The sequence below is a fragment of the Salmo salar genome, chromosome 05 (genome assembly GCF_965601325.2).
Source record: "Salmo salar chromosome 05, fSalSal1, whole genome shotgun sequence".
NCBI lineage: Eukaryota > Metazoa > Chordata > Actinopteri > Salmoniformes > Salmonidae > Salmo > Salmo salar.
The window spans coordinates 29,867,008-29,891,439 of NC_138295.1; the positions used below are offsets into that span (position 1 = coordinate 29,867,008).

A 24,432-nucleotide genomic window follows, 5' to 3' on the forward strand; every position below is an offset into this window, starting at 1 on the left:
GAAGCAATCAATCAATCAGATTCCAAACTCTCCACCATGGCCAAGACCAAAGAGCTCTCCAAGGATGTCAGGGACAAGATTGTAGACCTACACAAGGCTGGAATGGGCTACAAGACCATTGCCAAGCAGCTTGGTGAGAAGGTGACAACATTTGGTGCGATTATTCGCAAATGGAAGAAACACAAAAGAACTGTCAATCTCCCTCGGCCTGGGGCTCCATGCAAGATCTCACCTTGTGGAGTTGCAATGATCATGAGAACAGTGAGGAATCAGCCCGGAACTACATGGGAGGATCTTGTCAATGATCTCAAGGCAGCTGGGACCATAGTCACCAAGAAAACAATTGGTAACACACTACGCCGTGAAGTACTGAAATCCTGCAGCGCCCGCAAGGTCCCCCTGCTCATGAAAGCACATATACATGCCCGTTTGAAGTTTGCCAATGAACATCTGAATGATTCAGAGGACAACTGGGTGAAAGTGTTGCGGTCGTAGTCCCGTGTAGCTCAGTTGGTAGAGCATGGTGTTTGCAACGCCAGGATTGTGGGTTCGATTCCCACGGGGGACCAGTAGAGCATGGTGTTTGCAACGCCAGGGTTGTTGGTTCGATTCCCACGGGGGGCCAGTATGGAGAAAACATTTATGAAATGTATGCATTCACTACTGTAAGTCACTCTGGATAAGAGTGTCTGCTAAATGACTAAAATGTATGTAAATGTAAATGGTCAGATGAGACCAAAATGGAGCTCTTTGGCATCAACTCAACTTGCTGTGTTTGGAGGAAGAGGAATGCAGCCTATGACCCCAAGAACACCATCCCCACCGTCAACCATGGAGGTGGAAACATTATGCTTTGGGGGTGTTTTTCTGCTAAGGGGACAGGACAACTTCACCGCATCAAAGGGACAATGGACGGGGCCATCTACCGTCAAATCTTGGGTGAGAACCTCCTTCCCTCAGCCAGGGCATTGAAAATGGGTCGTGGATGGGTATTCCAGCATGACATTGACCCAAAACACACGGCCAAGGCAACAAAGGTGTGGCTCAAGAAGAAGCACATTAAGGTCCTGGAGTGGCCTAGCCAGTCTCCAGACCTTAATCCCATAGAAAATCTGTGGAGGGAGCTGAAGGTTCGAGTTGCCAAACGTCAGCCTCGAAACCTTAATGACTTGGAGAAGATCTGCAAAGAGGAGTGGGACAAAATCCCTCCTGAGATGTGTGCAAACCTGGTGCCCAACTACAAGAAACGTCTGACCTCTGCGATTGCCAACAAGGGTTTTGCCACCAAGTCCTAAGTCATGTTTTGTAGAGGGGTCAAATACTTATTTCCCTCATTAAAATGCAAATCATTTTATAACATTTTTGACATGTGTTTTTCTGGATTTTTTTGTTGTTATTCTGTCTCTCACTGTTCAAATAAACCTACCATTAAAATTATAGACTGATCATTTCTTTGTCAGTGGGCAAACGTACAAAATCAGCAGGGGATCAAATACTTTTTTCCCTCACTGTATATCTAACCAAATTATGAAAGACAGGCATTGTAATTTTGAATATTGACATGTTGAATTCACCAAGCTGTCTTTCTAAAGCACTGGACACAGCTCGGACACCCAACCATACCCCACAAGACATGCCACCAGAGGTCTCTTCACACTCCCCAAGTCCAGAACAGACTACGGGAGTCGCACAGTACTACATAAAGCCATGACTACATGGAACTCTATTCTACAGCAGTAAAATTTGATTTAAAAACTGATAAAAAATACACCTTATGGAACAGCAGGGACTGTGAAGCAAGACAAACGTAGGCACAGACACACGATAACATTCGCTCTATACACACGTACATAGCGATTTTGTGTTGTAGATATGTGGGAGTGGAGTAGGGGCCTGAGGGCACATACTTAATGTGTTGTGAAATCTATTGTAAATGTATCGTAATGTTTTTAAAATTGTATAACTGCCTTAATTTTGCTTTACCCCAGTAAGAGTCGCTGCTGCAAATGGTGATCCTTAATAAATATAAATACAAATGTAGTCTTGGTAAGCAACACTAGTGTATAGTATATTTGGCCTTGTGTTTTAGGTTATTGTCCTGCTGAAAGGTGAATTTGTCTCCCAGTGTCTGGTTCAGTCTGTAAGCAGACTGAACCAGGTTTTCCTCTAGGAGTGTGCATGTGCTTAGCTCTATTCCATTTATATTTATCCAAAAAAAAACGACCTAGTCCTTGCCGATGACAAGCATTCTCGTAACATGATGCAGCCACCAATATGCTTGAAAATATGGCGAGTGGTACTCAGTGATGTCTAGAGTTGGATTTGCCCCAAACATAACACTTTGTATTCAGGATATAAAGTTAATTTCTTTGCCACATTTTTTGCACTTTTACTTTAGTTCCTTATTGCAAACAGGATGCATGTTTTGGAATATTTGTATTCTGTACAGGCTTCCTTCTTTTCGCTCTTTCATTTAGGTTACTATTGTGGAGTAACTACAATGTTGTTGATCCATCCTCAGTTTTCTCCTATCACAGCCATTAAACTCTGTACCTGTTTTAAAGTCACCATTGGCCTCATGGTGAAATCCCTGAACGCTTCCTTCCTCTCTAGGCAACTGAGTTAGGAAGGACGCCTGTATCTTTATAGTGAATGGGTTTATTGATACACCACCCAAAGTGTAATTAATAACTTCACCATGCTCAAGGTGATATTCAATGTTTGCATTTTCTTCTACATTTCTACCAATAGGTGCCCTTCTTTGCGAGGCATTAGAAAACCTCCCTGGTCTTTGTAGTTGAATCATTGTTTAAAAGTCACTGCTCGACTGAGGGACCTTACAGATAATTGTATGTGTGGGGTTCAGAGATGAGGTAGTCATTCAGAATCATGTTAAACACTATTATTGCACACAGAGTGAGTCCGTGCAACTTATTATGTGACTTGTTAAGCACATTTTTACTCCTGAACTTACTTATGCTTGCCATAACGAAGGGAAAACTTATTGACTTTTCATTTTTTATGAATTTGTAAACATTTCTAAAAACATAATTCCACTTTGACATTATGGGGTATTGTGTGTAGGCCAGTGACACACAATCTCAATTTAATCAATTTAAAATGCAGGCTGTAACACAACAAAATGTGGAAAAAGTCAAGGGGTTTGAATACTTTCTTAACACTGTGTTTGAGTGTGTGTGAGTGTTTATATGTCTACATTTGTGGGCCTTTGTTTGTTTATTAGTGTCTGTGTCTGACTGTCTGAGACATCATTTCTGTGTGAAGTCAGTCTGTTCTTTTGTTTTATTTAGTGCTTGGCTGCGATGCGTGGTTTAGATGATGAATAGGCTAGCTGAAGGAGGCTGGCTGAGTGAAGTCGCTTCCCTGTGGCTCAGTTGGTAGAGCATGGTGTGTGCAACGCCAGCATGGTGTGTGCAATGCCAGGGTTGTGGGTTCGATTCCCACGGGGGGCCAGTACAAAAAAAAAATGCATGAAAAGAAATGTATGCATTCACTACTGTAAGTCGCTCTGGATAAGAGCGTCTGCTAAATGACTAAAATGTAAAATGTAAAAAAATGAAGTCAAGTCAGTCGTGTGTCTGTGGGTCTGTGCTGCTGTTCATAGCTCTTCTATTCCTAACTCAGCCATTGTTATTTAATTACCAAGGCAAAGGAATCCGTAGACTCACTTTAGCTCTTGCACCACTTAAACTCTAGAATAGTCACGATATAATAAACTGACTTTGTACCTAACTACTTTGGCTACTTTGACATATGCTTTATTATAGAAATACAGAACAATAATATCAAGCTGTGCAAAGGTGTAGTAAATCTGAAGTTCCCCTCCCCAACACCTTTCATTCTCCTCTCATCCTCTCTGCTTTCCATGGGCGTGCCAGGCTCTCCATCTCACCTGGGTGTGTAATCCAGGGAGATTTGTTCAGATTAGAGGCTTTTAACAGGTTCACTCTGACAGGATTACTAGTTTGGGAATGGGAGGGCACTCTCGTCAATCCTAAATCCCGCCAGAAACACATTCATCCCTACACTCACACACAGAAATGAGAGAGAGGGGTGAATGAATGAATGAATGAATGAATGAATGAATGAATGAATGAATGAAAAATAAGTGGAAGGGAAAGAGTAAGAGAAAAAAAATAACAAACAATGCGGCGAGGAGAGGAGAGGTACTTTACTGAAGACTGGTAGTGATTATAGATCAGAGAGGAGAGGAGAGGTACTTTACTGAAGACTGGTAGTGATTATAGATCAGAGAAGAGAGGAGCGGAGAGGTACTTTACTGAAGACTGGTAGTGATTATAGATCAGAGAGGAGAGGAGAGGTACTTTACTGAAGACTGGTAGTGATTATAGATCAGAGAGGAGAGGAGAGGTACTTTACTGAAGACTGGTAGTGATTATAGATCAGAGAGGAGAGGAGAGGAGAGGTACTTTACTGAAGACGGGTAGTGATTATAGATCAGAGATGAGAGGAGAGGTACTTTACTGAAGACTGGTAGTGATTATAGATCAGAGATGAGAGGAGAGGTACTTTACTGAAGACTGGTAGTGATTATAGATCAGAGATGAGAGGAGAGGTACTTTACTGAAGACTGGTAGTGATTATAGATCAGAGAAGAGAGGAGAGGTACTTTACCGCAGACTGGTAGTGATTATAGATCAGAGATGAGAGGTACTTTACTGAAGACTGGTAGTGATTATAGATCAGAGATGAGAGGTACTTTACTGAAGACTGGTAGTGATTATAGATCAGAGATGAGAGGAGAGGTACTTTACTGAAGACTGGTAGTGATTATAGATCAGAGAGGAGAGGAGAGGTACTTTACGGAAGACTGGTAGTGATTATAGATCAGAGAGGAGAGGAGAGGTACTTTACTGAAGACTGGTAGTGATTATAGATCAGAGATGAGAGGAGAGGAGAGGTACTTTACTGAAGACTGGTAGTGATTATAGATCAGAGATGAGAGGAGAGGTACTTTACTGAAGACTGGTAGTGATTATAGATCAGAGATGAGAGGAGAGGAGAGGTACTTTACTGAAGACTGGTAGTGATTACAGATCAGAGAAGAGAGGAGAGGTACTTTACTGAAGACTGGTAGTGATTATAGATCAGAGATGAGAGGAGAGGTACTTTACTGAAGACTGGTAGTGATTATAGATCAGAGATGAGAGGAGAGGAGAGGTACTTCACTGAAGACTGGTAGTGATTATAGATCAGAGATGAGAGGAGAGGTACTTTACTGAAGACTGGTAGTGATTATAGATCAGAGATGAGAGGAGAGGTACTTTACTGAAGACTGGTAGTGATTATAGATCAGAGATGAGAGGAGAGGTACTTTACTGAAGACTGGTAGTGATTATAGAACAGTATTCAGGCCCCTTGACTTTTTCCATTACAGCATTATTCTAAACATTTTTGCAAATGTATTGAAAATAAAAAAACTGAAATTACAATTACATAAGTACTCAGACCCTTTACTCAGTACTTTGTTGAAGCACCTTTGGAAGCGATTACAGTCTTGAGTCTTCTTTGGTATGACGATACAAGCTTGGCACACCTGTATTTGAGGAGTTTCTCCCATTCTTCTCTGCTGATCCTCTCAAGCTCTGTCAGGTTGGATGGGAAGCGTCGCTGCACAGCTATTTTCAGGTCTCCCCAGAGATGTTCGATCGGGTTCAAGTCCGGGCTCTGGCTGGGACACTCAAGAACATTCAGAGACTTGTCCCAAAGTCACTCCTGCGTTGTCTTGGCTGGTTTCTTAGGGTTGTTGTCCTGTTGGAAGGTGAACCTTCTGCCCAGTCTGAGGTCCTGAGTGTTCTGGAGCAGGTTTTCATCAAGGATCTCTCTGTACTTTGCTCCGTTCGATCCTCGATCGTGACTAGTCTCACAGTCCAAACTTCCATTTAAGAATGATGGAGGCCACTGTGTTATTGGGGACCTTCAATGCTGCAGAAATGTTTTGGTAACCTTCCCCAGATCTGTGCCTCGACACTATCCTGTCTCGGAGCTCTACGGACAATTCCTTCGACCTCATGGCTTGGTTTTTGCTCTGACATGCACTGTCAACTCTGGGACCTTATATAGACAGGTGTGTGCCTTTCCAAATCATATCCAATCATTTGAATTTACCACAGGTGGACTCCAATCAAGTTGTGGAAACATCTCAAGAATGATAATTGGAAACAGGATGTACCTGAGCTCAATTTCGAATCTCATAGCAAAGGGTCTGAATACTTATGTAAATGTAATATTTCTGTTTTTTGTTTTTTATAAATTTGCAACAATTTCAAAAAACCTGTTTTTGCTTTTTCATTGTGGGGTATTGTGTGTTTTTTTTTTAATCCATTTTTGATTGAGGCTGTAACATAACAAAATGTGGAAAAAGGGAAAGGGTCTGAATACTTCCCGAATGCACTGTTTGTGCTGCAGTAATGAGAGTGTAAGCAGCGGGAATGGCACCTGCTGCAAGCTACTGCCATGGCTAATTCATGAGGCCCACTTAAGACAGGGGCCCGTGCCTCGCTGAGGTATTATTTATTTATTTTCCTCCCTAATGTTGTGGTATCCAATTGGTAGTTAGTCTTGTCTCATCGCTGCAACTCCCGTACGGACTCGGGGGAGGCGAAAGTTCGAGAGCCGTGCGTCCTCTGAAACATAACCCAACCAAGCCAATCCAAGCCGCACTGCTTCTTGACACAATGCCAACTTAACCCGGAAGCCAGCCGCACCAATGTGTCGGAGGAAACACCGTGCACCTGGCGACTGTTTCAAGCGAGCACTGCGCCCAGCCCGCCACAGAAGTCGCTAGTGCGCGATGGGACAAGGACATCCCTGCCGACCAAACCCTCCCCTAACCCAGGCGATGCTGGGCCAATTGTGCGCCGCCCCGTGGGTCTCCCGGTCACGAACCCAGAATCTCTAGTGACACAGCTAGCACTGTGATGCAGTGTCTTAGATCACTGCACCACTCGGGAGGCCTACTTGCTTAGGTATTTAACTAGCCAAACACACACACAAACACAAACACACACAAACACACACATGCACTACACACAGACACAGACAGGCACATATGCACACACACTCACAGACTCACAGATTGGCAGTGGTGTATGACCCTGGCTATCTGTCCAAAAAAATTATTGTGCCATCTGGTTCGCTTAATATAAGGAATTTGAAATGGTTTATACTTTTACTTTCGATACTTACAGTTTGAAGTCGGAAGTTTATGTACACTTAGGTTGGAGTCAGGAAAACTCGTTTTTCAACCACTCGACAAATTTATTGTTAACAAACTATAATTTTGGCAAGTCGGTTAGGACATCTACTTTGTGCATGACGCAAGTAATTTTTCCAACAATTGTTTTCAGACAGATTATTTCACTTATAATTCACTGTATCACAATTCCAGTGGGTCAGAAGTTTGACATCATCTAATTGACATCAGTTGAGTCAATTGGAGGTGTACCTGTGGATGTATTTCAAGGCCTACCTTCAAACTCAGTGCCTCTTTGTTTGACATCATGGGAAAATCAAAAGAAATCAGCCAAGACCTCGGTTCATCCTTGGGAGCAATTTCCAAGCACCTGAAGGTACCACGTTAATCTGTACAAACAGTAGTACGCAAGTATAAACACCATGGGACCACGCAGCCGTCATACTGCTCAGGAAGGAGACGTGTTCTGTCTCCTAGAGATGAACATACTTTGGTGCGAAAAGTGCAAATCAATCCCAGAACAACAGCAAAGGACCTTGTGAAGATGCTGGAGGAAACAGGTACAAAACTATCTATATCCACAGTAAAACGAGTCCTATATCGACATAGCCTGAAAGGCCGCTCAGCAAGGAAGAAGCCACTGCTCCAAAACCCCCATAAAAAAGCCTGACTACAGTTTGCAACTGCACATAGGTACAAAGATTGTACTCTTTGGAGAAATGTCCTCTGGTCTGATGAAACAAAAATAGAACTGTTTGGCCATAATGACCATTGTTATGTTTGGAGGAAAAGGAGGAGTCTTGCAAGCCAAAGAACACCATCCCAACCGTGAAGCACGGGGGTGGTAGCATCATGTTGTGGGGCTGCATTGCTGCAGGAGGGGCTGGTGCACGTCACAAAATAGATGGCATCATGTGGAAGGAAAATAATGTGGGTATATTGAATCAACATCTCAAGACATCAGTCAGGAAGTTACAGCTTGGTTGTAAATGGGTCTTCCAAATGGACAATGACCACTAGCATACTTCCAAAGTTGTGGCAAAATCGCTTAAGGACAACAAAGTCAAGGTATTGGAGTGGCCATCACAAATTCCTGACCTCAATCCTATAGAAAAGGTTTGGGCAGAACTGAAAAAGTGTGTGCGAGCAAGGAGGCCTACAAACCTGACTCAGTTACACCAGCTCTGTCAGGAGGAATGGGCCAAAATTCACCCAACTTATTATGGGAAGCTTGTGGAAGGCTACCCGAAACGTTTGACCCAAGTTAAACAATTTAAAGGCAATGCTACCAAATACTAATTGAGTGTATGTAAACTTCTGACCCACTGGGAATGTGATGAAAGAAATAAAAGCTGAAATAAATCATTCTCTCTACAATCATTCTGACATTTCACATTCTTAAAATAAAGTGGTGATCCTAACTGACCTAGAACAGGGAATTTTTACTGAGATTAAATGTAAGGAATTGTGAAAAACTGAGTTTAAATGTATTTGGCGAAGGTGTATGTAAACTTCTGACTTCAACTGTAAGTACATTTTAGCAATTCTATTTACTTTGATACTTAAATATATTTAAAACCAAATACTTTGTCTTTTACTGGGTGACTTTCACTTTTACTTGAGTCATTTTCTATTAAGGTATCTTTACTTTTCCTCAAGTATGACAATTGAGTACTTTTTCCATCACTGCTGATTGACAGGACAGATCTCTGTCTGGGAGGAGAAACACACCAGAGAAACACACCAAATACACATGAGAGAGAATATATATGGGAACAGCAAAACCAAAGATGTGGCAATTAACCAGAGCTAAAGCAAGAGAGACAGTTAGGATGTGTGATGGAATCACAATAAGATGGAATGGATAAAGGAAAGGGAACATTTCAGAGAAAAGAGTGGTTAAGATTGAAAATAAAGTGAGCGAGATAGAATGTGTGTGTGAGAGAGAGCGAAAGATTGCCATGTCTTCCAGAGAAGGAGAGAAAGTGACAGAGTTTTTCAGATAGAAAATGATAAAGAATGATAGGGAGAGAGGAAGGGGGAGAGAGATGATGATGAAGAAGAGGGAGAGAGACGATGATGTAGAGAAAGAGGGAAAGATGATGATGTAGAGGGAGAGAGACAACGAGGAAGAGGGAGAGAGACGACGAGGAAGAGGGAGAGAGACGATGATGAAGAGGAAGAGTGAGAGACAATGATGAAGAGGAAGGAGAGGGACGATGATGAAGGGGAAGAGGGAGAGAGACGATGAGGAAGAGTGCGAGAGACGATGATGAAGTGGAAGAGTGAGAGACGATGATGAAGAGGAAGAGTGTGAGAGATGATGATGAAGAGGGAGAGAGACGAGGATGAATAGTGAGAGACGATGATGAAGAGGAAGAGTGTGAGAGATGATGATGAAGAGGGAGAGAGACGAGAATGAAGAGGGAGAGAGACGATGAGGAAGAGGAAGAGTGACGATGATGAAGAGGAAGGAGAGAGACTAGACCCGTAACAATGATGATGAAGAGGAAGAGAGACGATGATGAAGAGGGAGAGGGACGAAGAAGAAGGAGAGACGATGAAGAGGAAGAAGGAGAGAGATGATGAAGAGGGAGAGAGAGAGAGAGACGATGATGAAGAGGAAGAGAGACAGAAAGAGTGTGTCTCAGACCAACTGTCATCACCGTCATGTCTTCCAGATGACTGACCGGTGATCTGGACTAGAAGTGGAGCATCAGCACTAAGACAACCAGGACAGGGTGTCGCTCTCAGTTCACTATGGCGAATGGGTGAACTGAGAGTCATGCAATGTTTAGTCATGCAATGTAGCTCTGGCTCTGGTCCAATGTCCACACACCTGCTCTCCTAAGACCTAAGTACTGTTGCCCCGTATCCATACACGTTGTTACAATGCAGAGGGTTGTGAGTTTGCGACCAGGCGGTGCGGGATGGAATTATTCTATCTAGTGATGCACCGATATGACATTTTTGGCCGATACCGATATCCGATTCTTTCCTTGCCAAAAAAAACAATACCGATATTTCAGATTTTAGGGGCCTTTTAAGCATTCTAGTACAGTTAAATATTTAACTCACACACATAGACGCAGCGGTGTAAGGCACTGCAACTCAGTGCAAGAGGTGTCACTACAGTCCCTGGTTCGAATCCAGGCTGTATCACATCCTGATTGGGAGTCTCATAGGGCGGCGCACAATTGGCCCAGCGTCGTCCGGGTTTGGCCCGGGGTAGGCCATCATTTTAAATAAGAATTTGTTCTTAACTGACTTGTCTAGTTAAATAAAGGTTACACACGCACACACACACACACACACACACACACACACCACTGACCAAAAAGTTATTTTGTTGGCATTTTCCGTATGTCTGTAACGACTGCCATGAGAGAGAGTGGACCAAAACGCAGCGGAGTTAGTGTTCATCATATTTAATTCTTAAACGGAACACTATACAATTACAAAACAAGAAACTGACAGCCAAACAGTCCTGTCAGGTGAAACACAATGACAGAAACAATCCCCCCACAAAACCCAAAGGAAAGACATGCTCCTTATGTGTGACTCCCAATCAACAACAACGAACTTCAGCTGTGCCTGATTGGGAGCCACACACGGCCCAAAACAAAGAAATACAAAAACATAGAAAAAGAACATAGAACGCCCACCCAATGTAACACCCTGGCCTAACCAAAATAAAGAACAAAAAACCCCTCTCTATGGCCAGGGCGTTACAATGTCCCCATTGTCCCCATTTTCGTATGTCCCCATTACCAGTAAAACATAATCAAAACCTATTTATTTCACTTACTTGCTGTGCTCTTTCATTGTTCTTTTGTTCAGTTGTTTCATTTTCAACCAGGATTTCTATGGAACGCCGTTTGGGTCTTTCCGTCTCCAAAAATATACTATTTAACACAATTTGACCTGTCAAATAACACTATTTGACGTGTCAAATAAGCTTGTTGACCAATCAGGACCTGAATATGACTGCACGTTACATAATAATTTAACCCGTTCATACATTTTTTTTACGCAGTTACTACGGATTGATTACACTATCACTCGTATTTCATATGTCACAACGATTCATCGATACGTATGCTATGATGCTGGTAAAGTTGTCTTGTGCACCTACAGTGCTGGTCATATAAAAAAGCTAGCTAGCTCATGGATGCAAACAATGTTCTTCCCCAAAAACATAGCAACACGACATAATCTGTTTCAGTAGCAATAGTTAGCTAGCTAACTATATAGCTAGGTATCATCATCTAAAATAATAACCCTAATTTATAAAACATTTGATTAATGGTGGTCGGACCCATCTATGTGAAGCTAGCCACAATAAGGATTAGCCACAATAGTGGACTTTGCGGTTAGCCTTCATAGTAAAAGTATGGCATAATTCTACTATTTGTATTCATTTGCATCACTGTCAATGACATATGTTTATGTTGAAGGCAAACCGCAAATTCCATTATTGTGCCTAATCCTTATTGTGGCTAGCTTCACAACACTTAATCCAGTCCGGTCGAGCATTACTAGCCAGATTAAGCTAGCTGGCTGCTTATAACGTTAGCTTTGGGCCACAGGGTTAAGTAGCTGGCTAACTATTTATTTTCATGAGCTGAAGTTCAATTTCAACAGGCGAACGACAAGTGGCAGCCTAGCTAATACTTACAAGGATTCCTAAATCATTGCTAAGAATAGTGAAAATGACTGCAGTTTTTACTGGTCATTGTTTTCAGGCTGGTTGTATTGGTGCTAGCTAGGTACCAAGCTAAAGCTAGCTACCCCAGAAGTTTTATTACCAACATGGTATTGTAAACACATCGTTCGTGGCTGGTGTTTGCTTGTTTCCTGACTTTTTTGTACAGCTTTGACAGCGCTACTGTATCTTTTTTGACACGCAAAGACCCAAACGGCGTTCCATAGTATGTACGTCATGAAGCTAATAGCAGTGTCGCTACTACTGTGTAACCACGGTAGGGCAACATCGGAAAAGTAGTGTTAACCGGTGCTCGACCAGTCGGCGAAAACTAACATCACCCATGACAGAGAACGGTTGATTGTCAAGGGCAATGAATTCCATTATCTTGGCTTTAATGGATTTCACCTTTGAGTTGTCTCGCTGAAATGTTGTTACTCTTTCAAATGACTGCTTGACTTGTTGACTGCTTGATCCACACAGCAGACATTGTGGGCTAGTTTAGGTATGCTGTGTTTCATGTATAGTGCAACATTTTACGTGGCGTCATTACGTAATGTACTTTCGTTATATAGGTATGCACGTCAGCTTTGACATCGGTTTTGCACATCGGGCGTTGAACTAGACATCTGCCGATACCGATGTTGGCATTTTTAGCTAATATCGGCCGATTCCGATATGTTCATCCCTAATTCTGTCACAGGCATACCACTTAGAATGAAGAAGTGTATTCGACTCGTTTTCCCCTATAGTCTATTGCAGTGTTTAGTTGAATTTCATTCTTGTCACCAGTGATATACTGTAATATACGTTATATTATTGGTTATATTTTATGTTGTAAAGTTACAATGCAGTGGTAAACTAAATCCCAAGAATAAAATCTAAATGCAGTGGATGTGTTAAGGTTGCAGCCTGCAGCTGTGCAGATATTCCATTCAAAGTTAATTAACTTAATCTTGAGAGAGAGAGAGAGAGATGCAGAATGAGAGACATTTAAGGAGGAATGGAGTGCGTGTGAGTTTGCATGTGCATGTGTTCTGCTCTGTGTGTGGTAGTATCTGGGACGCTGGGACTGAGATAGAGAGGGAGGGAGAAAGTAGAAGAGGGAGAGACTGAGAGAGTCAGTGTGTTAATTCATTCATTGGCAAGATACAGTAGGCCGCTCGCTCTCCTTTCTCCGTATCTCCATCTTCCTCTCCTCTCCTCTTTCTCTTTTACCGCTCCAGTAATGGCTCCATCAGGACAGTGCCAGGCTTGGTCTGTGTGTCAAAGCTGATGGGGCCCTCGATGCCCTCGATGCCCCCTTTGTCTCACCCTCCTTCCTCTCCTCCCTCTATCCCTCTCTCTTTGATGGAGTCAGCCCAATCATGAGGCCCTGGGAGATGAACCGTGACTGATGAAATATCAACCGCATACGGGGATCACGTTGCAACCGCAGTCAGCCTGTGCTGCTGTGGTGAGGGGGATGGAGGGAGGAAGAGAGTTGGATTGGTGGGTGGATGGATGGATGGATGGAGATAGATGAAGAGGAAAAAAAAAAGAGGAGATGGGAGGAGATTAATGAAATGAGTAGGCCATAGGTAGGGGAGTTAAATGTGGACACACACACACTGTAACACTCTTCTTCAGGATCGGTGGGTCCCCTGCAGGACGGTTGAGCTAACGTAGGCTAATGCGATTAGCATGAGGTTGTAAGTAACAAGAAAATTTCCCAGGACAAAGACATATCTGATATTGGCAGAAAGCTTACATTTTTGTTAATCTAGCTGCACTGTCCAATTTACAGTAGTTATTACAAGGAACTAATACAATGCTATTGTTTGAGGAGAGTGAACAGTTTTGAACATGAAAAGTTATTAATAAACAAATTAGGCACATTTGGGTGGTCTTGACGCAACATTTTGAACAAAAATGCAATGGTTCATTGGATCAGTCTAAAACGTTGCACATACACTGCTGCCATCTAGTGGCCAACATTTTAATTGCACCTGGGCTGGAATAATACATTATGGCCTTTCTCTGGCATTTCAAAGATGATGGTACAAAAATGTTTTTGGTTTTTTCTTTGTATTATCTTTTACCATATCTATTGTGTTATATTCTCCTTCATTCCTTTCACATTTACACACACTTCAAAGTGTTTCCTTTCAAATGGTACCAAGAAAATGCATATCCTTGCTTCAGGGCCTGAGCTACAGATTTGGGTATGTCATTTTAGGCGATAATTGAAAAAAAGGGTCCGATCCTTAAAAGGTTTTAAATACAAATCAAATCAAAATAAAATACAATTACATTTGTCACATGCGCCGAATACAACAGTTGTAGACCTTACATTGAAATGCTTACTTACAAGCCCTTAACCAACAATGCAGTTTTAAGAAAAATACCCCCCAAAAAAGAAATAAAAGTAACAAATAATTAAAGAGCAGCAGTAAAATAACAATAGCGAGGCTATATACAGGGGGTACCGGTACAGAGTCAATGTGCGGAGGCACCGGTTAGTCGAAGTAATATGTACATGTAGGTAGAGTTATTAAAGTGACTATGCATAGAAAATAGTAGAGTATACTAGAGTAAATAGTAGAGTAGCAGCAGTGTAAAGGAGGGGGGAGGGGCAGTGCAAATAGTCTGGGTAGCCATTCAGGAGTCTTATGGCTTTGGGGTAGAAGCTGTTTAGAATTCTCTTGGACTTAGACTTGGCGCTACGGTACCACTTGCTATGCCGTAACAGAGAGAACAGTCTATGACTAGGGTGGGTGGAGTCTTTGACCATTTTTAGGGCCTTCCTCTGACACTGCCTGGTATAGAGGTCCTGAATGGCAGGAAGCTTGGCCCCAGTGATGTACTGGGCCATACACACTACCCTCTCTAGTGCCTTACCAGGCAGTGATGCAACCCATCAGGATGCTCTCGATGGTGCAGCTGTAGAACCTTTTGAGGATCTGAGGACCCCATGCCAAATCTTTTCAGTCTCCTGAGGGGAATAGGTTTTGTCGTGCCCTCTTCATGACTGTCTTGGTGTGCTTGGACCATGTTAGTTTGTTGGTGATGTGGATACCAAAGAACTTGAAGCTCTCAACCTGCTCCACTACAGCCCCATCGATGAGAATAGCAGTGTACTCTGTCCTCTTTTTCCTGTAGTCCACAATCATCTCCTTTGTCTTGATCACGATGAGGGAGAGGTTGTTGTTCTTGCACCACATGTTCAGGTCTCTGACCTCCACCCTATAGGCTGTCTCGTCGTTGTCAGTGATCAGGCTGTGTGTCATCGGCAAACTTAATGATGGTGTTGGAGTCGTGCCTGACCATGCAGTCATGGGTGAACAGGGAGTACAGGAGGGGACTGAGCACACACCCCTGATGGGCCCCCGTGTTGATGATCAGTGTGGCGGATGTGTTTTTACCTACCCTTACCACCTGGGGGTGGCCCATCAGGAAGTCCAGGATCCAGTTGCAGAGGGAGGTGTTCAGTACCAGGGTCCTTAGCTTAGTGATAAGCTTTGAGGGCACCATGGTGTTGAACGCTGAGCTGTAGTCAATGAATAGCATTCTCACATAGGTGCTCCTTTTGTCCTGGTGTGAAAGGGCAGTGTGGAGTGCAATAAAGATTGCATCATCTGTGGATCTTTTGGGGCGGTATGCAAATGTGAGTGGGTCTAGGGTTTCTGGGATAATGGTGTTGATGTGAGCCATGACCAGCCTTTCAAAACATTTCATGGCTACAGATGTGAGTGCTACGGCAGGTTACCTTAGTATTCTTGGGCACAGGGACTATGGTGGTCTGCTTGAAACATGTTGCTATTACAGACTCAGACAGAGAGAGGTTGAAAATGTCAGTGAAGACACTTGACAGTTGGTCAGCACATGTTCAGAGTGCATGTCCTGCTAATCCGTCTGGCCCTGCAGCTTTGTGAATGTTGACCTGTGTAAAGGTCTTACTCACATCGGCTGCAGAGAGCGTGATCACACAGTCGTCCGGAACAGCTGATGCTCTCATGCATGTTTCAGTGTTACTTGCCTCGAAGTGTGCATAGAAGTTATTTAGCTCGTCTGGTAGGCTCGTGTCACTGGGAAGCTCTCGGCTGTGCTTCCCTTTGTAGTCTGTAATAGTTTGCAAGCCCTGCCACAGCCGAGTGTCGGAGCCGGTGTAGCACGATTTGATCTTAGTCCTGTATTGACACTTTGCCTGTTTGATGGTTCGTCGGAGGGCTTCCGGGTTAGAGTCCCGCTCCTTGAAAGCTGCAGCTCTACCCTTTAGCTCAGTGCGGATGTTGCCTGTAATCCGTGGCTTCTGGTTGGGGTATGTATGTACAGTCACTGTGGGGATGACGTCATCGATGCACTTATTGATGAAGCCAGTGACTGATGTGGTGTACTCCTCAATGCCATCGGAAGAATCCCGGAACATATTCCAGTCTTTGCTAGCAAAACAGTCCTGTAGCTTAGCATCTGCTTCATCTGACCGTATGTTGTGCTAAGATGTTTTCCATTTGATTCTTACACACTGTTCATTAGCTTCAGAATGCAACACGGATCTTATTTCATCCCTGTTCATTAGCTTCAGAATGCAACACGGATCTTATTTCATCCCTGTTCATTAGCTTCAGAATGCAACACGAATCTTATTTCACCACTGTTCATTAGCTTCAGAATGCAACACGAATCTTATTTCATCACTGTTCATTAGCTTCAGAATGCAACACGAATCTTATTTCATCACTGTTCATTAGCTTCAGAATGCAACACGGATCTTATTTCATCACTGTTCATTAGCTTCAGAATGCAACACGGATCTTATTTCATCCCTGTTCATTAGCTTCAGAATGCAACACCAATCTTATTTCATCACTGTTCATTAGCTTCAGAATGCAACACGAATCTTATTTCATCCCTGTTCATTAGCTTCAGAATGCAACACAAATCTTATTTCATCACTGTTCATTAGCTTCAGAATGCAACACGGATCTTATTTCATCCCTGTTCATTAGCTTCAGAATGCAACACGGATCTGATTTCATCCCTGTTCATTAGCTTCAGAATGCAACACGGATCTTATTTCATCACTGTTCATTAGCTTCAGAATGCAACACGGATCTTATTTCATCCCTGTTCATTAGCTTCAGAATGCAACACGGATCTTATTTCATCCCTGTTCATTAGCTTCAGAATGCAACACGGATCTTATTTCATCACTGTTCATTAGCTTCAGAATGCAACACGGATCTTATTTCATCCCTGTTCATTAGCTTCAGAATGCAACACGGATCTTATTTCATCCCTGTTCATTAGCTTCAGAATGCAACACGAATCTTATTTCATCACTGTTCATTAGCTTCAGAATGCAACACGGATCTTATTTCATCCCTGTTCATTAGCTTCAGAATGCAACACGGATCTTATTTCATCACTGTTCATTAGCTTCAGAATGCAACACGAATCTTATTTCATCACTGTTCATTAGCTTCAGAATGCAACACAAATCTTATTTCATCACTGTTCATTAGCTTCAGAATGCAACACGAATCTTATTTCATCACTGTTCATTAGCTTCAGAATGCAACACGAATCTTATTTCATCACTGTTCATTAGCTTCAGAATGCAACACGAATCTTATTTCATCACTGTTCATTAGCTTCAGAATGCAACACGGATCTGATTTCATCACTGTTCATTAGCTTCAGAATGCAACACGAATCTTATTTCATCACTGTTCATTAGCTTCAGAATGCAACACGAATCTTATTTCATCACTATTCATTAGCTTCAGAATGCAACACGGATCTGATTTCTTCTCTTTACAGTCTTAACTCAATACTATAAAGCTGGAAGTTGGTATTTTCGAACAGAGTGCAAGGTTTCCCCCTAAAGACAAACTCATGGCAGATCGGGCTAATGGACTAATTGTTCCCAGATCATCCTGACCAAGTAAAGCAATGGCAGATCAACCAGGCAGACGAATCAATCCCGCATCAGGCAGACAGACGGACAGAGAGATGACGAATCAATATCAAATCAGCCCAGATACTCTAAACTATTATTGTCACGCAAACAATCTGTCTCTCTGTCTGTAAGATGAGATGGAAGGCCTATTTCATTTAATTTATTCATATAGTATTTTTTGTGTAGGTTGTATATTTAATCTGATTAGTGTGTAACAGGGTTTAATTGATGTGTGCATTGGTGAGGATCATGCATCTTATGTGAAGGTCTGTGCTTTGCTTTGGTGTCATGTTCTCAGGGAGACATTGATGTGATGCAATTTGTTGATTGGATGAATTTCATAACGTTAGCACTCTATAGTCATCAGTATGACTTTGTAGCTGCCGCAGCACTGGGCTGGGGGCTTAGCAGCACAATAGAAGAAGTGGTCTGATGACACAACCAGTCTATTGAGATTAAAGGCTGTCTGTCCGGCCCGCTCAATCAGAGCCCCTCGATCGATTCGCTCCGGGAGCCATGTCTTACTCACCCCTCATCCTCGCTCTCCTCTTCCCTCTCTCACTCTCTCATCTCCCCTCCCTCTATCATTGTTGGAGAATCGCGGCCCTCACCAAGGAGAATGAGACAATGTTCCCTATCGATTAACCAAGTGGCCCTGTACCAGGAGGGGACTGCAGGATGGATAGGCTTCCTATAGGGTGTGTGTGTGGTGGGTGGTGGGTGGGTGGGTGGGTGGGATGGTTATGGGTTTGTGTGTAGACATTCTGTACTGAACTGTTTCATCACTAAGTGCAAATGTGTTGTCTATGTGTGTCAACTCAAATTCAGGACAAAACAGACTGCATTTGCAATCTTGCTCCTTGGCCTGTATTCTGAGAGAAGCAGAGGAAACCAGGTCCGTGTTCAGTAAAGGTTGCTTGTTTGTGACATGTGGACAGGCTGTGCTGAGACACTGTTTCATAATGCATGAGGAGGACAAGACGGGTGGAGCAGGTACACATCCCTCACATCAAATGGACTGATACAAGATAGTGTGGAAAGACAGAGAGAGAGGAGGAGGCAGGAAGCCAGGTTGAGGAAGAATTGGGAAGCACTTGGAGAATCATATTTATGTGGCTTAATGAATACTTGTGGTATATACATAGCCTGCAAATGAATGCTTAAAGTAAAGGTATAGAAAAACATGTAAACATCGAATTGTAACGCAGATACTTACAGTAGATAAGTATTCAGTGTATAGAATTGGATCTGATATGTGCATTGATGTTGTATTGGTGTGTGTTGATGTTGTATTGATGTTGTATTGATATGTTTTGATGTTGTATTGATGTGTATTGCTGTTCTATTGATGTTCTATTGTTCTTGTGTTGATGTTGTATTGATGTTGTATTGTTTTTGTGTTGATGTGTATTGTTCTTGTGTTGATGTTGTATTGTTCTTGTGTTGATGTGTATTGGTGTTGTATTGATGTTGTATTGATGTTGTATTGTTCTTGTGTTGATGTGTATTGGTGTGTATACAGGGCTCATCTGCAAAATAGACCTTGGTCTCAGCATAACTCTCTGTCAAAATAAAGTTTAAATAAATACTCAAACACTGTTAAACGTTAACAATAAATACAAATATTTACCCTCTGCAGACTGCACTACCGTGACAACTTCCCTAATGCTCTCTCTGGGTGAAGATGTAGAACAAGCACCTAGGAACGTGACCCTGCATTTTAAGTGCTCATCTGTCGGGGACGCCCTAGGGTGCACTTGTAAAAATGGACCACCTGCTTGCTTCTCAAAAAGACAAGAAAATGAATTTAAGCTAAATACTACCGTGTAACTCCCTTTGTCAACTAACCATGTGGCAGGCGTTGCAGATTGATATTGTTATTCAATTGGGGTGGTTAAGTTTGTGGTTAGAAGCTTTTTTATTAATTGTCAAAACTCTATCTCACTGGGTGATATTTGGGGAGGTTAAGCTGTTGAAATGGAATAATGGGGTTTAGCCCTGCGCAGGGTGTGTGTTCTGTGTCCTGTGTGTGCATGTGCTTATGTGTGATCATGTGTATGTTGTATGTTTTTGGGCATGCTCCCCCATTTTGTGTGTGTCTGTGTGTCTCTGTGTCTCTGTGTCTCTGTGTGTCTGTGTGTGTGTGTGTGTGTGTGTGTGTGTGTGTGTGTGTCGTGTGTGTGTGTGTGTGTGTGTGTGTGTGTGTGTGTGTGTGTGTGTGTGTGTGTCTGTCTGTGTGTCTGTCTGTGTGTCTGTGTGTGCGCGTGCAGGCGTCACTGTTAGCCCACACATCTGGGAGCACAGCGGAGATCTGAGAAAGTTTTACAGTTCTTTGGTAACATTTCCAAGGGTCTGTGTTTTCGTGTGTGTTACATCTGACAATTTGTCACAGTGGTATGTTTAGGATGTACGGAAGCTTGTAGCTGCTGCCTGTCGAGTCAAACACAGTCTGGTGTGCACAGGGTGGTCCGCCGTCGTACAGTGATCCTAGGCAGGGCTACAGAGGCACAGAACAGTACAGACTTATGTTCCTTATCCACATTGACTTAAAGGGACATTACACTTTCAAATCAAAGTTTGTCAGATGTCTAATGTTAAGATGTCCCACGACATTGGTTGTGTAGATCCGGCTATATGCCTCTAACCCCAAAAAATAGAAAGGCTTAACACAAATTAAAAGCAGGAAAACCAGGGAATTAGATGGTGCTAATCTTTTCCATTCATTTGGGGTAGAGGCACATAGCTGGATCTACACAACCAATGTGATGGGACGTGGTTTCATCTTGGCATGAGTCCACTTTTGAGGTTAAAAATAATTGGACACATTTTCATTCATAAGTGTAATGTCACTTTATTAAAACATGGAATGAGGAAGGGTTGAGTAACTCCCCAGATAATGGTAATCACTTTGAGATGGAATTAAAGTGCTATACCATTATCATTCATCTCTAAACTGACCTTCCACATCTTAATGGCACATTAGGGGAAAACACTTTACTATTTGTTGAAACCCAGTGAAACTGATAGCTTAAGGAGTGGTAGGGTAAGAATGGATTTCTTTGTGTCTTATCATGGGCCTCCCCATGGTACGTGTACCGTCCATTTACCAGATGGGGAAAAAGGCACTAGGGGAAAGAACCACATAATGTGTATTGTGCATGTGATGTGGTGCGTCATCAAGCCTATCTCCCGGGCACAGCTGAGATTCATAAAGCTTATCAACCAATTAGAAAGACGGCAGCTATTGGTTTTGAATGTTTACACAGCGTTTACACAGCGTTTTTGTATATCTCAATTTGGCAGAATCTGACCCTAATCAACCATAATTGTTTTCTTTTATAGGCATAGATTTCAATGTGTTCTCAGAGTACATTGTGGACATCATTGGCTACCTTGTTCACCTCCAACAATAGCTGTATCTTATGAGTCACAATGTAAATGATTTAGGCTACTATTTCAGTCTATCTCTCTGAATCCATTGCACATGGTGTTATTGTAAGATTTGAATGGGCGAACAGATCTCAGGACTTGTGCTGCCGGAGGGCCGTCTTTTATTGGATGAAACGATGAGAAGTACGTTGAGTTCAGGGGCATTGTTCTCCTGGTGTAGTAGTTGCTGCCTGCTGTATGGCTGCTCTAGTCAGTGTGTTGTTATTTCTCCTGCGTGGTGATTTGTTGTGTGTAGGCTGTGGGCTCATATTACCCATACCCCTTTTCATCATGGTGTGTTTATATAAGTTACTCTGTGTGTCTGTCTCATCCAAAAAGTGTGTGTGTGTGTGTGTGTGTGTGTGTGTGTGTGTGTGTGTGTGTGTGTGTGTGTGTGTGTGTGTGTGTGTGTGTGTGTGTGTGTGTGTGTGTGTGTGTGTGTGTGTGTGTGTGTGTGTGTGTGTGTGTGTGTGTGTGTGTGTGTGTGTGTGTGTGTGCGTGCGCTTGAGGTTCATATGTTTGGTTCCCATAGGCATAGCTAATCGAGTCACTCACTTCCTGGAGGACATGTGTTAGTAAATGGGGATAGATTATCATATGACCGGCTTGTTTTGATAACCGATGGACCGTGTGTGTGTGTCTGTCTGTCTGTCTGTCTGTCTGTCTGTCTGTCTGTCTGTCTGTCTGTCTGTCTGTCTGTCTGTCTGTCTGTCTGTCTGTCTGTCTGTCTGTCTGTCTGTCTGTCTGTCTGTCTGTCTGTCTGTCTGTCTGAAGACAGTAACTTGGCACAGGGTTGTTTTCCTTCCTCTCCATTTTCAACATCTCATTGATATCCAGTGACAAAGACAACCTCATGTTCTTCTCCTAATCTGAATCAGGAGCCACTAATCCACCTCCAGCTGCTCCTCTTACAAGAGGACAGAGGAACTGGGTTAGTGCCCCGCTTAGAAGAGAAGGTTATGGTTTCCGTATATATTGACTCAAACGACAATAGAGTTCCTACGTTATGAATTCAGATGCAGAACATGTGTCCGAGTTATGCTAGAGTGACACAATGTGTCTTTACTGGCTGTGTCCAGGCCTGAATGTCAATGAAATAGGTGGACGTTGTTTGAATTCCCTCTGTGTGATGTCAAGAAACATAGGCTCTGGTTTGAATGTGGATCATGCGTTGGTGTGTGTGTGTGTGTGTGTGTGTGTGTGTGTGTGTGTGTGTGTGTGTGTGTGTGTGTGTGTGTGTGTGTGTGTGTGTGTGTGTGTGTGTGTGTGTACGAGTGCAGTGCCTTTGTGCATCCGTGTACGTGAATTTGTGCGTGTGGGTGTATGTGTGTGTGTATGTTTGGGTTTGTGAATCTAACCACACCCCCCGTCACTCTCCTCTTCCTCTCCAGATGGCGAACGAAGCAGAATTTGGATTACTGCTTCCTCATGATGTATGCCCAGTCTAAAGGGACCTACTATGTGCAGGTACAAAACCTCAATCTTCCAGTATGCATCTGTTTACTGTTTTAAGAAATTAGTACATTCTGCAGTGTAAAATGAGAATCTGGAAGTGTGTAAACACTATGAACTGTTTGTTCTGGGAATAATAGTTGTCCGTGCATGGAACTACGTTGCTCACAGGGCAGCCATTGCACATAACCTTCGAGCAGGTGGCACTCCACTTCACTTCATTTTCCACGCAAGACCTATCGTGAGGGTGACATGCCATAAATTAGCCTCAGTCGTCTCCCACAGCCGGGGCTGCATTCGTGAGACCCGACGAACGCTTGCATTTTGACATTAACACTCGATGCGGTTGTGTATTTTGACAGCTCAACTCGCTCTGAACTTCAAGGAGGTTCTCCTCTGGTGAAGGGCAGGGTAATCACTTCCACGTTAGTTCCCAGCCGGGGAAGGAAGTGGAAAGATGCAAACTCTGTTAGGCAGATGCAGATTAGGAGGGAGCGTTGTGATTAGGTTGGGATTTGGTTACCGTCTTCCTGCTGCTGTAAAACATCAGCCGTCTCTCATTCCTGCCCATAATGTATGAGGATATGTTGACACACCACTAGGCTTCCATCAAAGCGTCTTCGGAACAAGAAGACAATCTGTATCCATTGAAGACGAGACTGAGGGAATGCAACGCATGTGTAGCATATGGCTCAGGCGCCAACGCTTGTTCCATGTGACATTGTGTGCTTTGATGAGAGCACAGAAACATTTGGTTCTGTGTTGCTCTGACATATTGTCTGAATGACTCCCGTCCCCTGGAGAGATGTGTTCTGATCTCATTCACAATGTGCCTTTGTACTCCTTAGAGAAAACAGGAGGCCATGTTAAAATAGCAGTAAAATCAGGGGCTACTCACCTTTCAACGTCCCTTTTCTACTTTTAAAACCTAGATGTTCCATATTTATTGGAATTGACACTAGAATATATTAAAACAGACTGGTTCAAACACAGGTTTAAATCAACACATGTAACAGGTGCTTGAACAAACTGCCGCTCCTCATTACCGGGCAGACTTTAGCCACTGGGATAGAAACTGATGGAAACAGCCGTGTTTATTCCGCCACCGGCTGGGGATAGGGTAACGGCCATCTGTTGCAGCCCAATGTATCACCCTGGCGTGGCATGCGACTCACAAAACATGTATCCGGGCTGTCTCCACCTCGGTTTCCACTCACGGCGGGAGAAGAGGGGGTGAGAAGGAAGCAGGGTGAGATGGGAAGTGACAGGAGTTGCGTGGTCCCAGTTTTGGAGCCTCGCCTCAGAAAGGAGAGGAGAAGAGCGCATGTGACAGTTTATTTCTTCAGAATCACCTCATCTGTTTTGTGACACACAGAGCAGCTGTCACTCCTCTCACCACGGCAGGCTGTCCAGATGTCTTTTTTAATTTCTTTATTTTTTTTATTCATGTTAATTAGTTGCAGTTGACCGGGAGGTCTTTGGTAGTTGTGTGTTTCATCTCCTGTTTAAGTCTACTGACTCGTTTGAAGCTAATTTTAAAGATTTTTTTTAGGGGATAAAGGACATCGTTTTTATTGGTTTAGAATACACATGAAGCAATTAAGTCATTTTAATTGGAAATACAGTACCAGTCAAAAGTTTGGACACACCTACTCATTCAAGGGTTTT

The 24,432-nt window shown here is 43.0% G+C and overlaps 1 protein-coding gene across 1 annotated transcript in view; it reads left to right on the forward strand.

Moving 5' to 3' along the window:
• Positions 1-24,432, forward strand: part of LOC106604568 (alpha-1,3-mannosyl-glycoprotein 4-beta-N-acetylglucosaminyltransferase B) — a 171,130-nt gene that overhangs the window by 108,386 nt on the left and 38,312 nt on the right. The window contains exon 7 of the mRNA XM_045718039.2: positions 22,704-22,779. Within this exon, the coding sequence (XP_045573995.1) occupies positions 22,704-22,779 (76 nt within the window). The remainder of the gene's footprint in view (positions 1-22,703; positions 22,780-24,432) is intronic.